Source organism: Thunnus thynnus, chromosome 12, assembly GCF_963924715.1.
Source record: "Thunnus thynnus chromosome 12, fThuThy2.1, whole genome shotgun sequence".
NCBI lineage: Eukaryota > Metazoa > Chordata > Actinopteri > Scombriformes > Scombridae > Thunnus > Thunnus thynnus.
The window spans coordinates 690186-708108 of NC_089528.1; the positions used below are offsets into that span (position 1 = coordinate 690186).

The window sequence follows — 17923 nt, forward strand, 5'->3', positions numbered from 1 at the left end:
TCTAAAAAGACTGTAACGTTGAAAGATATCTACTTGATTTGACTCATTTGGACACTGAAGCTTCATATTAGCTTCAGATAAACTACAAATACATTTTTACACAGAAGGAGGACTGTGGATTTTGTCCCCCATCACTTCCATTGTAAGTGCATTATGAAGGGATCTTCTAATGGTCAGTATGAACAGGAGGAATGATTATGGCAAGAAAAAGATGTTTCAATGTTCATTTTGGTACCTAAGTATTGTTTTAAGACAGACTTGAAAAATTGTGAACCTGTCCTTTTACACTTTGAGGTCAAGTAATAACTGTAAAAAGCTATTTCATGTTAGTTCTTTCCCCACTCTATATGAAATACTCTGGTAGGAGTTTCAAGCAGTGATTATAAAGTGCTGGTACAAGAGATGGCAGTGGCATTTTGTTTACAAGCTGTCAAAAATGGATGGATGGATTCCTACAGTGGTTTGCAAACCAGCAGTGTGAAGAGAATGTTGATACAGAATGTGCAAAGTGTGTTAGTGCTGCAGAATGAAACACTGGACAGCTCTGTGCTCGCTGCTGATGAGAGAACTGAGAGTTGTATTTGGCTGTCCTCCTCCACCTCCACCTCTGCAGTCTGTAAAAGCAGAACATCTGCCCATCTCTGCCAACACCTGGATATCAAATGCCATGGAGCTCGGTCCATTTCTGCACCTGTGGACAGTCGCTGCAGAAACCAGCAGCCTCCTACGTCCTCCTGAAAGATGCTTTTCACCACTTTAACAGGTATACTTCCTCCTCAGCTCAGCAGGATGCTGGGCCTCCAGTATGACCCACCAATAGGAGCAGTTCCTTATTAGCAAAGAAGCTGCTTACCAGCCTGTCCCCCTGCTGACTTGTGGAGGCAAGAGGCACGCTAAAACTAGAAAATAAAATGTAATCACCTACATATACTTTGCAAGATGTGGCTGTCAGCGTGTTATTTATACTCATAGATATCAGTAAAAATGACCTTTTAATGATTATATGACATTTGAAAATATCTCCTATTGTCAACCCTCTTGGGGCACACGTCCTCTCATTCCAATCATGTCACAGGCATGTAAAACAGATCTATACACTTGTCGGTCTCAGTACAGGTTTTACTGTGGAGTGAACCTATAAAGCACATGAATGATCTTTCCCATCTCTGATCAGACATCAAATAGAAAATCATATAGAAATAAAAACATTACGACTAGCTGTGGTCATGGAAGCAGTGACTGGAGAATATCAGATTTTTCATAAAAGAGCAGCTCATGAACCAGTATGACATATCACCCTGAACCCTGCAGAGTGGTTTCTATTGGCACAGTGACATAAAACAGCTTGTAGGCTGTGTGTTAATTAATCTTTGTTAGGGAGAAAAGCATGCCTCTCACACATACGCAGATGAAATATTATTCCCACACTGAACGTGCATGGTAGACTGCCTTTTATTATCTATATCAAAGACTTCCTGAGAAGCAATAAAAGAGAGGACTTGATAGAGTCAGTGTGTGCGTATATGTGTGTTTGTGTGTGTGTGTGTGTGTGTGTGTATGTGTGTTTGTGTTTGTGTAAGAGAAGGGGGGAAGCTGTCACGTCACATCATCACGCTTATTAACCCCTCCACCCCCTCCCCATTATCTCCGGTGACGTAAGCCACACAAACTACTTAAACGACCCGCGGAGCAAGCGGCCACAGCAGTACAGCGGACAGTTTGAGCGCACTCCACAAGAGTTAAACGCGTCTTTGTTTGTTCCTCTAACAACAGTCTGGTGCTCCGCTTTCTCTCTCGGACAACAGAAGACAGAGAAAGAGGAGAGAAAGTACTGTGTGTCCGTGTTTGTGTGCCTGTGTGTATGTGTGTTTGCTGCCCGCCGCGTGCCGCACAGGGAACCGCACGCAAACATATTGGGATCACAGGCTCGCGCCACTCAGTTTCCCACTCCGCTGATACCCCCGTGGAAGAGGAAAGCACCGAAAGGCTTAAATATCGTTTAAAATAATACAGAGGTAAGATAATAACTTCTTTATTTACAGAAAACTTCTACTGCTATTAACATCCTACAACTAATAATGATCAGAATTATTCTCCTAAACTGTAGGCTGCATCTCCATGGCGTGCTTATGAAAATTTTACACTTATTAACTGTCTTGTCTTGTGTTATTAATTTTTCATTTTATTATTTATTATTAAGACTAGTTGCAGGCGAGTAGTTTTGGTACTAAGTTGTAATAGTAAAGTAGTATTAAAGTAGTATTAGTAGTAGAAATAGATAGGTAATATTATTTTAACGTTATTGTCTGATTTTTCTGCGATTTTTCATTACAATTGGATTTTTTTATGTGAATTTTAATGTTAATAATCTGACAAAGTTTTGTAATTGTTGTGTTTTTGTCCTTTTTATTCTTCAGTCCATGGCTGCCTCCGCACACAGCAGCTGCGTGTGGATGCTGCTTCTGGGCACCTGTGTGTCGCTGGTGGTTGGAACGGACTGCGGGAAGGAATGTGCACTGTGTGTGTACCGTCTGCTGGGACAGCAGTCTGGTTTCTCCTCCTTGGTAATGTCACTACATTTTATTATGATAAAGTATATATATTGTTGTTGTTTTAACATACTTAGAGATAAACTAGTAATTGATGTTAATGAGGCTGTAGAGACAGCAGTCTGGTGCCTCAGCTCTGATCACTTTGATCATAAATTAGGTACAAAGTCTAACCTAGAGAGGCGAACAGCAGTCTGGTTTCTCTTCCTTACAAAGTTATATTAATATCATTTTATCATCTATAATACGTGCAGGCACCAGCTAATAATAGCACCAAGCAGCTCTTAACTAAACTGTAATGATATAAGGTCAAATATGTGTGGACTCATCTTGAAAATAATTAGAAAATACTTCTTCCTTCCAAGTTTTAGAGATGTATTTGCTTTCTTTTCCTTTTATGTAGTCTTCTATGTTCCTACTCATTCCTGCTTTTTATTCCACTCCTCTCTGCTCATTTCCTTTCCTATTCTGTTTTCCTTAATTTTCTTTCAGTTCATTAAAAAATCATCCATCCTTTCATCCTCCTCATTTCCTCTCATTTTATTTCCTTTCCTCTCCTCTTATTATGTTAATATTTCCCTGTAGACTTAAATATAAAGCGTCATTAAACAGATTTCAGGGCTTGTCGCTCCTTCTCTCTCCTTTTATTCCTTCACCCATCCTCTTTTCCTATTTCCACCCCTTCTTCTTCATTTTATGATCATAATCATGTGATTATTGTTCTGTAGACTTAAATCCAAAAATTGGAAAACTGGCAGATGTTTTTTTTACTGAAGTCTTTCCTTTTCTTGTGTTGTTCTTTCTTCTCCCCTCCCCCTCTCTTTCTACTCTTCCCTCATCCTCCCTTCATTTCTTCTCCTTCCCCTCCCCTCCTTCCATTTCACATCCCTGCTCTCCTAATCTTTGGATCACCACTGTCATTAATATGATTTTGATTAGATTTCCACTTGAGGGAGTAATATATTTTAGCTTCCATGATGTAAAATATACTCCTCCAAAAAATTGCCAGATTGTTTTTTACAAAAAAATGTTTCAATATCACTGAGAAGCCTGTGATTATCTGAGCAAATGAAATGTGATGACAGTAGAAAGACAGTAGAGAGTCCTAGACCAAAGATTTTATCAAAGCAAATCTTCATTGAACACTTTCTTTAGACTGAATCTCTGAGAAACTGTCCATATGTTAGCCTTTGTTGTCCTATTTCCTTCATTATGAAATTACATATTGTATACTTCCCATCTTGGCCACCAGAGGGTGCTGCTGCCCTCTACCGTCCCAGCCCCTCAGGTGCCAATATGTCCTCAACTCAATTTTTCTGTTCATTAATTCTGTCTTCATAAGCCAGCGGCACTGAAAGCTCAGCAAGAATCCCTCCTCTTCGCCATCAAACTGGAATTTCTGATGGCTCAAATAAGTGAAATCCAATGACACGTATGAGGTTGGGAGCAGGTTATTCTGGCAGTATTCAGCCCCTGAGACCCAGCAGATGCCTTTAGTCTGATTATACTCCTGCCACTAGGGCTATATGGACTCACATAGTTAAAGGATGACTGGGATAAGTGGGTGGCGGGATGGGGAACACACAGCATTTATAGGGTAGGCTTCCATTCGATGCATAGGATAGTGTTGTCAGTTGGTGAGGCTGGGACAGATGGTTTTAAGGAGGAAAGTGGTTGTTAAGGGAGTAAGTGAGGGATGTTTCAGAGAAAAGGGGCTGTTTTGTTTTCCCAAACCATCTGTTGACTGTTGTAATCTCTCCATCGTCAACTGTTTCTCTCCATTGCAGTCTTTGTCTGTTGTTCTCTATCTGAACACAATCTATGAGTGCAAGATAGATAGCAGACATCTCCCTGTGTCTTTCCGTCTCCTTTTCTGCATTTCAGTTTCAATGACAATTCCTCAAGCTTTTTAGGCATGGGTAGAGTGGGCAAATGGAACAAAAATGTGGGTGGAAGGAGCAACATAGGACACATGATTGAAAATCCATAACCTTTTTTTGAATTTCTTCTCATCACTATTACAACTGGAGGATTGGGTTATGGCCACAAAAGGCTCTTCTATCACAATAAATTATGAAATAAGTTGTTTTATTTTTCCATGATCTGTTTTTTGGGTTGATGGAAGAAACTCTGTCAACCCACAAAAAAACACAAAATGACAGTCCAAGGTGACATCTTCAAATCTTATTTTGTCCAACAAGCAGTCCAAAACCCAGAAATACTGAGTTCACAATTATATAAAACAGAGAGAAGCAGCAAATCATCACATTTGAGGAACTGGCATTTTTGACTATATTAATCAGTCAGAATGGCCAAAATCAACTAATTAATTAACTGACTAATCGCTTTAGCTCTAAAATGAAAAACAAAATTGTTAAAGCCTGAAAAGAATTCAGTTTTCATATTATCAGTTATTTTACATCTCAGATGAGTTAAGTGACATTTTAGAGTCAAATAACTGTATTTGAAGTCAAAAGTAGGCTGTCAGGACAGACAAATATACCAGGAGTATAGGGCTATTAAAGTGTGTTGTTAAACAGATATTATTTTTAAAAAAGTTTATAATAATAGCCATAATTATTCAGAAATATTTCACCTTGATAAGGAAAATGCATTAGCCTAACACATAATTTGAGGGAAATTAGGCATGAAAGAATTCATACTGTAATGATACTGAACATTAGGTCCAATTATTAGTTTGAAAATAGCAGTAATTATATTGATGATGTCATCATCAGGGTCTCTGATGATGACATCTCCGCCAGAGCCACAGAACACATAATACCACTGTTTTCACATAGTAGTACTCCCCATGGCTTGAAAACTGATCTCCATGGAGTATTCCTTTTAAGTTTGAGCTGGAGTCAGGATGTGGTTAGCCTAGCTCAGCATAAAGACTGGAAGCAGGGGGAAACATCTAGCCCTGCTCTGTCCAAAATTTTAAAAAAAAATGCACAGACCTAAACCTTTGAAGTTTACATATTAATATATTGTATCTTGTTTTTTTTAAGCTGCACACAAACAAAATTCAAACATGTAGATTTGTGGTTTCAGGAGGAACCACACAACACAACAGCAGTGAGGTGCAGTGATGGTCCCTTATGTTGAGGCCCTTCAGTTTACACAGGGGTTTAAAGCTTTAAATCAGCCACATTTTAACCTAATATGTAAAGTTTGAATGTCTTTTTAAGTATAAAACAGAGGGATTCCTCCCCCTGGTGACAACAGTGTGACTGAGATGCTAATGTTTCAACAGGGGCTCAAAGTTGCAGTTACTAGCCAGAAAAACTTGATTGAGACAGTGTTTGAATATGATTATGAAAGTCATGGTGATCATTTTGATTTTTCCAGACATGCTCACTTGAGTGTGATGGTGGGTTGGACAGTCAGAAGCTCCGCCTCTGCCAGGACATCCTATTGGAAGAGGAAAACCACATTCCTCTCAATGAGGACCCCCGTCAACAGCAAGAACAGGAAGCAGCAAGCACCATTACGGCTGACGATGAGGATGCAACATCACCAGAACACCAGCTGGCCAAGAAGTATGGCGGCTTCATGAAGCGTTATGGTGGTTTCATGTCTCGTCGTTCCTCCTCCCCAGAGGGGGCACTAGAGGATGCTGGAAACCAAGACGAGGAAGAAAATGTCCGCCTGGAGATCCTAAAGATCCTCAATGCAGCGGCTGAGCACAGCAGTGAGGGGGGTGAGGCAGTGAAGAGGTACGGAGGCTTCATGCGTCGGGCTGAAGGAGGGGTGGCCCAGGGTGACCTGCTGGAGGCGGTGTTAGGCCGTGGGCTGAAGAAACGCTACGGAGGGTTCATGAGGCGCGTGGGCAGGCCTGAGTGGCTGGTGGACAGCAGCAAGAGTGGGGGGGTGTTGAAACGTGCATGGGAGAACGGCAGCGAGCTACAGAAGAGGTACGGGGGGTTCATGGACTAGGATGCCACAGTTATGACCTGTCACTCCCCCCCTCCCTACAACCCCCTCTCTTCAACCAATCACCTTGTAGAATGGACTGGTTGGTGTCTGAATCAACTGCCCACCCACTCTGCTAATTACATTGCATCATCTGGCTTTGTATAAATGTGCTGCTGCCTTCTTCAGTGGTTCAATTGGTCCTGTAATGATAGAAAAGATAAACAAATATTGTTCAGATGTTCAAAAATCATTTTTTGGCTGACATTTCTGGTCTGTTTTTGGTTTTCATGATGATATTATTTATTAAAAGAATATGTTGATTGAGGTGTGTCGGTCGAGTGTTTTAAAATTTACAGAATGTGAGTCCAATGGCTTAGGTTTTTTTTCAGAAATGGGGACAACACAATGTGTTCTTCAAACTTGTCTATCATGTCAACACAACGCATTGTTAGTTATTGTGTTTTCCATAATAATCTTAGTTTAACAAAAAAATTAAAAATGCCTATATGTTAATTTTGCTATAAAATGAAAGTCACACTTAGTTTGACCTGGGGTTATCTGACCTGATACTCCACATGATACTGAATGATGAATAATGTTGCATTTGCATCCTCACTGAAAACAGCCCTGTCCTTAACTACCCTACAATTGACTCATGTTCAATTCTAGTGTGTTACCTGATAATCAAAAATACAGATTCAATGCTTTTTTCCCCTAAAAAACATGCAAAGTAGAATAGTTTTAGCCCTGAGTGGTGTTTGCAGTTCCTGTCCCAAAAAGATCCACCAGTCAGAGGACAGGGCAGCCTGTATGAAGTCGGAGAGGCAAAACCCAGGGCAAAAATGTCCCCAAATTTTGTCAGACATTGTATGTTTTTATTAATCTTGTAAATCGTTATGTAATTCACACTTCACTTTCTGATCTGTCTTTCTGCATGGCCAAAAACACATCTATACTCACACTATACGTATAAATTGCCAGGACAGTGTGGGTGCTTACATTGACTGTAAAGCCCTAGTTGCAATAAAGTTTATTCAAACAAGACCACCATGTCTTCAAAAATGTTGACAAAGAGGAAAAAGGTACTATTACTTTGTGAAATTCTACTTTGAATGGAAAGCAAGAGGAAAAAAGAAGAATATGAAGTCACAGATGGCTGGAAGATGGAGACAATGCAGGTGCAGCAAAGTATTTTATTTCTATCACAGTCTCACTCAAGCTTGCAGTAAAATACTACTGCAACAATATCAAGCTCACTCATTACAGTTTCACAGCAGTCATGTGGGAAACTGGGATTACAACAGGAATAAGCTTTTTGCTTTATTGTGCTTCTATCCTCGACAATTAAAGAGTGTGCCAGGACTGGCTGACTGCAGCCTTATATTTACTTTTGTTGACCAATCACTCAATCAATCAATCAAAATATCTATCTATTCATCTATCCATCCATCTGCTGCTCAAATTGTAAAATAGCTGACCAAAATTTCTGACATGCCAGAAATCCATTTAATCGTACCACAACCAAACCTTTGATCAATAGGTTAAATCAGGTTTAATTATATGTGATCCTTAAACTTTCTCCCATCTGGAATTTAGAGATTTAGGAGATTGGAATTATTAATTTAAACTCTCCCCCAGTGTCCAGTGGAAATTTTGTCTTTGTTTGTCTGTGTCATGGGTCATCGTTGTTATGTTGTCTGTCCTTGTCAGGGGTGTTTGACCCTAATGGATGTAAAGACCAGTTTTGCAACTGCCAAATGTGAATATGTAGACCACAGTAGGCTGGTGAGAGTTCAGGGCTGCACAACTGTCTTAGTTTCTACAAAACTGTGCAACAAATAACTGTTTTTATGTGACTGTATCTAAGACCTTACTCGGATTAGATTTTACATAATAATATATATTGCATTTGGCTTCATAAGGAAATGTAACCACCTAGTTAATGAGTTGTATGACAACACGATTTTACAATAGCCTCACACAGTCACGACCCTAACTCTAATCTAATTACATGTATAATAAGGTCTTGTAATTTTTGATTACTGGTGCTGGGGAGGAAAAAATGGCACTGTGTTTATTCATACATAAAAATGAACCTACTTCAATATAAAAGTAAGTTTCATACTGGGAAACATTAATTGAACAAAAGCATCTGCTTGCTAAACTCAACGTGTTTTTTTGTTTGTTTGTTTTTTTAGGAAGTTGCTATACATGAAGTCCATCTGGGAGAAGGCCTGGCTAGTAGATTTGGTTTAGGTGTGATGTAGGACTTCAAATTTGTCAGGCATTCATCAAACTTTCCCCATCAGTGTGAGAGCATGACATTAGCTGCCTCTCAATTCAGGATCTGGATCCTTGAATCTCATTTCAAAGGCTACTCTAAGGACACAGCTAATGTATCTTTTACAGCCGTCAATATCAAATTATAGTGCGCTTGTTGGTTGTTTAACAATGTGTTCAGGTAATATGATACAATCAGTACTTCACTGATTTAGCATTGCACTCCTATCACATTGTCAGACTCACAACAGACAGTTTCTTGTAAAAAGGATCAGAATCAATGCAGCAGAACCAGAGATATCATTTTTTTTATTCCACACATTCTTCTGCCATGTCAAAACCCGGCGCCTACATCACCCACAATGCAACTTGGCCGGTTGGAGATTGACACCTAGAAACATGCTAATGTGTTAAATTGTTCCCCTGTGAAGGAAAACAAAAAAGGAAAACTGCATATTGAGGGGTTTTCAATTTAAAAAAATAATGCAAGCTACAAAGGCTCAACATGTTAAGAGGTAATTGATGATTAGACAATAAGTAAATAAAGGAAACATTTTTTAAACCAGTCATTGTAACTATGCTGAATAACAGGCTTCACTTCCTGTCCAGGAAATTTGTTTTTGAGGGACATGCAGGGAAGTGTGGTTGCAGTCAAATCAGAACTTCAGACGTCTCTCACTACACTGTTTCACGTCACTGAATACACAGTCCAGTTCACCTTTTTTTCCCCTTCCAATCAGTGATTCATATAACTGGATTATGATGGTTCACAGATTATGATTACAATGAGGTTAATATTATGCTAAGTTTTAGACTGTGGTTAGAGGAAAAGTAATCACTGGAAGTCTAATAAGTTCAACACGGCCAGATGAACACTGTGTGAAGCCATGGGGCAATGATGGGCAGTGGGCCCCTACTAACCTCCATTTGCTTATACATTGTGTATGTACAGTATGTACATATGTACGAACATACAGTATTGGCCCTGTCATCTTCAAGTATGCATCAAGACTTTCTAATCCTGTGGAGGTCAAATGCATAAACTTGTGCGTGTGTGTGTGTATTTTTCTTTGTACTTTTGGACTTCCCAGTAAATCACTGTGGCTTATTTAAAGGTAATCCTCAGATGTACTTTATTGGAATCATTCTGAAGCAGCTGAGTCAAACAAAGATCTGAACAGTGAAGTTGATTGTGCCATCAAATGCTAACAGGCCCATTACTTCAGCAGTCAGTGATGGCAGTAATCCACAACAGCTTCTATTGAATCTTAAATGACCTGCCCATTGCTGAGCCAAAGGAGCCACTTATGTTTCTCTAAAATAATTGGATACATAAAATCCAAATGCTGAGCAGTAACAGTGAATGTCCATTCATGTAGAGAAGGTGAAGCAAGTTTGAGTAAAATGTGAGCCTGGCAAATCAATATAGCCATTTATATCAGAATTTCCTCTGGCTATTTTCCTTTGCAAGACATAGAGGCTTTCAAATATGCACTTATTCCATCTAGTGATAAATAAAATCTTAATCAATCTATCTACCTTGAATTTACCTGAATACACAGCCAGTTCAAATACCTTAATTTATACAGAGTTAAAGTAAGGTTCTTTGAGATTTCTCTGGTTAAAAAAGAGGTTTGACAAAAACCCTGTAGCTCTTAGGACATTGTACAGAAAGTTGATAACCTTCAGTAACCTCTGTAAAAGTGAAATGTATGTGAGGACACTGTCATAATCTCACTGTCATAAACACCATCACTGTCCCAACACCAACACCCACAGTCTTGGGCACCTACTTGGCTCAGCAGGGGGCACTGACTCCTGCTTCCCTCGGTGAACTTTGTTGAACCTGAACACTAGATGTGACAGTTGAACACCTCTTTTCAAAATTATTGCCATTAATATGCTGCTATAACAGCCTACATTATAGACAAGGTTTTGAGACCTGGCTGCAAGGATAAGCTCCCATTCAGCCACAAGAGCATCATGCCCCTGTCCACACATTTTGTGGCAACTGTTTGCAATCACATTAGCCAGATCAACTGTCTTTTCTGCTTGCTGCCAAAAAAACTTCACAAAACTTCACAAAAAATCTTCACATCTTCAGTTTGACACAACAAAACAAAAAAACCCCCTCAGACTCCAGATCATAATGTTGCGAAGAGGGTGGAGCTGTTTCAGGAGCCCCTGGTTCTGGAAGTAAAGGTCCCAAATAATTTTTCCCATTGGCAATTCTTTAATTTTCATTTTATTTATTTGAATCCTCGGAAAATACATTGAGGGAGAACTCTCTTTTGCAATGGTCCCAACATACAGACATACGATGACAGCAGATACAACAACAACTAAAATCACCAAAGAAAACTAGATGGTAGCAATAACAGAAGAATACATCAATATATCAATTAAATAAAAGGTAAAATTAACAATGTTAAAGGTAAAAGTGCAGGAATTGACAATGAGACAAATAAATAAAAATAACAAAAAAGATTAAAAGCAATAGCAATTACAATCAATAAAATTAGCAACTAAATCTTGGTATTGTCTCAGTGGTATTAATGAGGTCATCTTAAAGTTTTTTTGAAGCATTGTCACACACATGCAGATAGTAGACAAGGAGGTATGGTGAATTGAGTCTTTTATTGCTGAGACAGGCAGGGTTGGTGAGATGGTGGCTAGCTGGTGTTTGGGCTGAGGTGAGGGGGAGGATTCCGAGAGGAGGCTTGACAGAGGGAATCCTAAGGATGTGAGCTGATTGGTGGGCTTAGTGGGCAAGTCAGGCGGGCAAGAAGGCAGGTAATCCTGGAGACAGGGAGAACAGATGTAATGCAAGCTGGAAGGCAGGCTAACATACAGGCAAGGCAGGCAGGAATGTTGACTGTCTTCAAAGCTAGAAGCATGCATACCAATAAACTGTGAGTGGCACAATGATCCGGCGAGGAATAGCTCTCAGTGCAGTGTTCCTGTAGGGAAGTGGTGATGGCTTGATGACAGGCAGGTGTGATGTTTCTCGATGATGGGCAATCGTGCAGAGAGAGAGAGACAGAGGACAAGGAGAGCAGAGAAATGAACAGTCAGAAAAAAAACACACCAAGCACACATCATTCATAATAAGGAGGCAGAAAATAACAAAAACACATTTACAAGGAGGAGGAGGAGTTGTGACAAGCAAAGTCCAGGTATGTGGGGTGCAGTAACAGAGAGCAGATCTTAACAACTGTATTCATTTTTGGCACCTGAAGTGTTAACCATGTCTTTGAACGAGTACAATGGCTACAAACATTCCAAGATAACAGGGCTGAGAGATGAGGGTAAATTTTTGTAAAAACAGATTTATAAATAATTAAGAACAAATGCTGATCCTTCCTGGTTGACAGAGCAGGTAAGCCAGTTTTTTGGTAGACAACTGTGTGTCCCATAACTATCTCCAGTAATGAATCTTAATGTGGAGTGATATACTACATCTAAAGGTTTGAGAGTGGAACTGGCCTCCTGCCCATAAATAATATCCCTGCAATCCAACACAGAGAGGAAAACTGCTTCAACAGTTCTTTTTCTTGTAAATAAAGGAAAGCAAGATTTATTTCTAAAAAGAAAGCCCAATTTCAATCTCAGCATTGAATTTGAACATGTCAATATGGACTTTAAAAGTAAGTTTTTCCATCAACCCAAATACCTAGATATTTATTGTAGTGTATTCTCTCTGGAAAACAACATCCATTTGGTCTTTGCACAGTTTAGGACCAGTTTCAAATTATGAAGGTGTTTTTGAATGAGGTTAAATGATAGCTGTAGATTTAGAGTACTGGCATGAATGGAATCCACACAGGAATAAACAACAGTGTCATCTGCATAAAAATGGAAGTTGCAATTGTACAATGAAGAGGTAATATCATTTACATAATGGGTGACTAAGACTGGCCCAAAGACAGAACCTTGAGTAAGTGTCATTGCAATGGGGAGAAAAGAGGACTGGACATTACCTATTTTGATACACTGCAACCTATCAGAAAGATGATTCTGAAACCACAGGCAGTTAGCATTGTCAAAACCCAAACAAGGAGGTCGGTGTAAGAGCAGAGAGTGGTCAACTGTGTCAAAAGCTTTATATAAATCAACAAAAAGAGCATCACAGTGTTTTTTGTTATCTAATGCTGAGACTATATTGTTAAAACTAGGGAATTAGCAGAAACAGTGTTATGCTTAAGCCTGAAGCCAGACTGAAATGGAGTTAGCATGGAATGTGTGGATCAAAATTATTTCAATTGTTAATTAACAAGTGATTCAAGTATTTTTGCAAGACAATATAGTTTTGAGATTGGACGATAAATATTTAAGTCAGACTTGCTACCACCTTTATGGAGAGGAAGAACATAGGCAGTCTTCCAAACTGTAGGAATGATGCCAGAGGTAATGCTATTATTGAATATATGAGTTATATATTCACAAATTAGCTGTGCTGAGAATTTCAGAGCATTCTGAAGTTCAGAGTTTACTTCAGCATTGAGGAAGGATGACCTGTGTTCTTCCATACAACCGCTGGGACAACACCAAAACTGTCAAATAAATGACAATGCAGCAAAAAGATTATTAAAAGCAGTGCAAATTTAGCAGGTAAAGGAGTGCTAGTATTGTTAGAGGTTGATTTGACTATTTTCCAGAATTTACTGGGTTATGAGAGGAATTAGTGAAGGAGTACAGATAATAGTCAGTTTTGGCTTTTCTGACAGCAGTGCACTTATTCCTCAACTTTCTAAAGGCAAGCCAATTTAGCAGCTAAAGAGACAGATATTTTTCCCAGGGGTTGGTTGAGACCAAAACAGAAATAAAATGAGAGTAAATACTGGACTCACATTCATCAGGTGGACAGAAAACACATCTCCAAATGAATGCTAATGCTGCTCAACTGCTGGACGTAAATGGTAAATGGACTGTACTTGTATGGCGCCTTTCTAGTCTTCCGACCACTCAAAGCACTTTTACACTACGAATCACATTCACCCATTCACACGCTGAATCGGTACAGGGGCTACCACGCAAGGTCCCAACCTGCCCATCAGAGGAAGCTAACCATTCACACACATTCATACACTGATGGCACAGCCATCAGGAGCAATTTGGGGTTAAGTGTCTTGCCCAAGGACACATCGGCATGTGGACTGGAGGAGCCGGGAATCGAACGGCCGATCTTCTGATTAGTGGACAACCCGGTCTACCTCCTGACCCACAGCCGCCCAGCCGACGTGTAGACAACTGTTTGCTAACAAGTTCATCATAACAACTTCAGAAGATTATGTCAGATGTGGTGATTTCAGGTTGTTATACTGCCACTGCATGGCAAAAAAAAATATTAATGCAACTTTCAGTATCCAAAACAAGCAAACATAGAAGAGTAGGAGGGACCGAAATGGAATGCGTTTCTGACTTTGAAATACTACAGGGATAATGCCTCTAAAAGAAAATGTAAAGAGGGCATTGTCAATAGTTGAGGGCAAAAAGGTTTATATCAAGTCAAATATACTTTGTAAAATGTTAACAGCCCAGGAAATATGCTTGCAGTAGTCTGACCTCATATGGTGTGAAATTAGCTGCTCTGCAAAAATTATAATACAAACTAGGGATGTGCAGAGAGCCCAGTGTTTGTATTTGTATCTATATAGTTGAGGCAGCAAAATTGTTTACATTTGTATTTGTGTTTGAATAAAATTGGAAATAGGCATATAAATACAGTTTTTGATTTTTATTATGCTTTTAATTTTAGTATATTAAAGTGTTAAATCTATCTTATGAAGGAGGTCCCCACACCAGGTCTCAAACTCAAGTCTCTCAGATCATAGACAACTGCGCTGACTACTAAGCTAAAACCAAGTACATTGCCAACATGCAGACAGACCTCTACTTATTTATACACCCATAACACAGAGACAGCACAGTGTGTAACATGTGGAGAGGAACTGAAAAGGTGATTCTTGCTGTACAATTATCATTTACTGCCTATTTTTTACAACCTAACTTTGTGGAAAGGAAAAGGGGAACAATCAGTTATGGAGAGTCCCTTGGGAGCACTTCACGTGTGTCAGTAGCTCAGCTTTATATCTGGAGAACACCCCCAACTCTGGGAGTTGTGGGGGGCATTTTGCTGGCATGGTTTGGGTCCACTTGTCCCCTTAGAGGGAAGGGTCACTGCAAATCAATATAAAGTTGTTCTGAGTCATCACTTTTATCCTATGATGAAACATTTCTGTCCTGATGGGAGTGGTCTCTTCCAGGGTGACAATGCCCCAATTCACAGGGCACGAGGGGTCACTTTGATGAGTATGAAAATGATGTGAATCATATGCTGTGGCCTTCTCAGTCACCAGATCTCAACCCAATTGAACGACTATGAGAGATTTTGGACCGACGTGTTAGACAGCACTCCCCACCACCATCATCAAAACACCAAATGAGGGAATATCTTTTAGAAGAATGGTGTTCCTCAGCCTTGGCATTGATTCTACAAGTCTCTGAAATTCTTCTGGAGACCAGTTTGCCTTGGGAGACCCTACCAGGGGTTATTGCCCCCAACAACACAGCTCCCAGGGTCACAGGGATACTCAAACCCCTCCACCTCAATAAAGTTACGATTCTCGGAGGAGTACAAAACAAACCTGTGCATTATTTCAGAGTGTCTGCATTTACCCTAATTGTATGTTTGTGTATTACCAGTTGGTGTGTGGACAGCCATCAAAGATCTGTATTTGTAGAATGCATTTGATGCTTTCTACAAAATCTTAATCGCTCCACAACATAACCGTCCCTTTCTCCAGACTTTTCCACTTTTTTCTCTAGTAATTTATGAGGATTGCACAAGTTTTACTTGCTGGTTTCTGTTATGGCAATTTGGACTTAAGAGTCTAATATTGTAGACAAACTTAGTACTTTTTTTAAATGAATTATTTTAGTCCAATATCTTTAAACTGTTCTTTGTCCTTCACGATTATTTAATTTGTTGAGTTTAATCACATTCTTTTATCTTGTTGCCACACTATTGTAAGAAACAATTCCTCCCTTGTAGTGCCTGGAAAAAGGCAACAATGTCCCCAGCACTAGTGTAGAATTTCTGAGTATAACAATATTTTGATACAAGTATCCCAGCCTGATAGCAAATTATACCAAATCAGAAATATTTATTCATCAAGTCATTTCAACTTTATTCAAATGAGAGATACTCTTTCATTGGACCCTCTCAGTTTCCCTATGCATATCATCCCTCACAGCCACTCCTTCATCTCTCAGTTATTTTATTGTCTGAGTCAGTCGCTGATATAAATTAGATGAAAGATATCAGTCTGATCAGTTTGGGGAATACAGATCAGACTTTCTAACACCAACTGCATAATAAAGAGAGAGCGTTTTATGCCAAATTTCCTGGAGGTTATTATGACATCACCCCCTCACTAGACACAGCTTTGCAGTGTACAAGGTAACCTCATAAATGATCACACAAGCTTTAAACAAGTCGAGGTTAAAGCAACTACTCTTTGGTTCAAACGAATCAGAAGGGAACATGCAGCATCTCAACCCCAGCTGCTCTGAATTTCCCTGATTTCTCTCCAACGGCATCTCATGGCTCCTCAGTACTTAAAGCTGCATCTCCTGCCATCCACTGAGCACATGTCATTGGTTTTAACCCTTCCCTTGTTTCCCCTTACTTACTTACTACATCCCCTTCATCTCAAACAGTTGTCAGTTAGGCTCTCTACACATGATCAGCTTTATGAGCTGTGCTCATGGCATGGTGGGATGCAGAGGTTAAGTGTAGCAGGGGTCAATGTGAAACTGTCAGTTTTTTAACATGCATATTACACACAGCAGATACACTCTATTGTAATCTATGCAGCTGTCTGCAGCAGCTACATGCAGCTGCGTCTTACAGGCGTACCGGTGACCTGAATTGTTAATTTACGCTTCAAGTCTATTTTCCTCCATTTTACAAGCATCACTACAGTCATGTGTATTGGGCTCTAAGCACTTTCAACACGCAGGCAACCAACGCTCAACACTGTACCTGACGGAGCACTCGCTGCTGCTCTGCTGACATGCTGCTCGTTCTATGTGTGCTGTCTAGACACAGGGTTAAAGATGTTAAAGAAGCAGGTCAGCAGGCTGGACTATCTGCAAAAAGACATGATATTTATTACCAAAAGTACAAATGAAACAGGCAAAAATGAAACCCAGAAAACTCAACCATCAAACAAATAAAAATCTGCAGCCCCGCAGCAAACTGCCACCTACTCTCTTCCTTACTCCACTCAGTTGACCAGTGATTGGCCTTTTACCCTCTCAGCCTCACCTAAGTGGAACGTACCATCTACTCAGGTTACCACAGGGTGAGCTACACTAATAAAAAAGCTTTCAAAGCATATCGAGCAACATTGATGTAGAATTTCTCAGTTACTGTTGATAATCACAATATCCTATGGTCACACACATACAAAGCCATTAGTGCACCAAATTATGCAGAATGTAATTTACTAAAGAGTAGTTTTATCCTTCCTACCTCAACTAGACAGAGCTGTGACTCACTGCTTAGTGCAGCTAATGATGCACACCTGCTGTCACTATCATTGATTAACCAGACATCTGCCCTACCTACAGGGCAAAAAAAAAACATCAGGCCTGAAGCCCTTCAAAAAAATATAACATTGTGAAAAAAATAAACTACTCAACTGGAATTCCATTATTTGTCTTGACCTAAATCAACAGAAATGTTGGACTGAAATTAGTGATCTAATAACCAAAACACTAGTAATGTTGGGGACCAGGGCCCAACAAAAAGGGAGAGGAGCAACCTTTTGACAGTGGGTTATAATACCATTTGACTTGACAGTGTGGGCCAGATAACAGGGGGGCACCAGTAAATTTGAAAGACAAAACAACAAGCCTAGCAAAGACCATTTGTATGATTACATATTTCAGTGAACTCAAAAGAAGGCATTTCTCATTCATCACAGTGTGCTTCCAGGTTAACTCACTGACATCTGTCATTTCATTGGCTGCTCACTGAAAGATCACCACAAACAAGGTCAAAGTTGAAACAGGTTGAACTTTGAACACAGAAATCCAAGTGGTGCACAGCACCCATGGTAGTGTTTCTGGGAGGTTGGACATCTTTGCTCCCTTCATGGCTCACATCG

The 17923-nt window shown here is 39.7% G+C and overlaps 1 protein-coding gene and 1 long non-coding RNA gene across 4 annotated transcripts; one reads left to right on the plus strand and one right to left on the minus strand.

The window, feature by feature from the left end:
- Nucleotides 1-1683: 1683 nt before the first annotated feature.
- Nucleotides 1684-6788, plus strand: LOC137193546 (proenkephalin-A-like). Its single transcript, XM_067604756.1, has 3 exons — nt 1684-2015; nt 2418-2564; nt 5901-6788. Exons 2-3 carry the CDS (start codon nt 2421-2423, stop codon nt 6486-6488), a joined length of 732 nt encoding a protein of 243 aa, XP_067460857.1. The 5' UTR covers nt 1684-2015; nt 2418-2420; the 3' UTR covers nt 6489-6788.
- Nucleotides 6789-10977: 4189 nt separating this feature from the next.
- Nucleotides 10978-17353, minus strand: LOC137193548 (uncharacterized). Of its 3 annotated transcripts, none has more exons than XR_010930841.1 (4): nt 17287-17353; nt 16795-16901; nt 11651-11753; nt 10978-11546 (listed from the first exon to the last, which is right to left on the minus strand). It is a non-coding gene; the product is annotated as an uncharacterized lncRNA (long non-coding RNA). The 3 variants fall into 3 exon arrangements; XR_010930842.1 differs by lacking the exon at nt 17287-17353 and adding an exon at nt 17022-17187; XR_010930843.1 differs by lacking the exon at nt 17287-17353 and adding an exon at nt 16928-17017 and having other exon boundaries at nt 16795-16850.
- Nucleotides 17354-17923: the final 570 nt, after the last annotated feature.

Excerpts from the sequence above, each read along its gene's own strand:
- LOC137193546 (XM_067604756.1), top strand. The coding sequence starts at position 2,421 with ATGGCTGCCTCCGCACACAGCAGCTGCGTGTGGATGCTGCTTCTGGGC. Across the intron at positions 2,565-5,900 it reads AGTCTGGTTTCTCCTCCTTG|ACATGCTCACTTGAGTGTGA; the intron begins GTAATGTCACTA and ends TGATTTTTCCAG.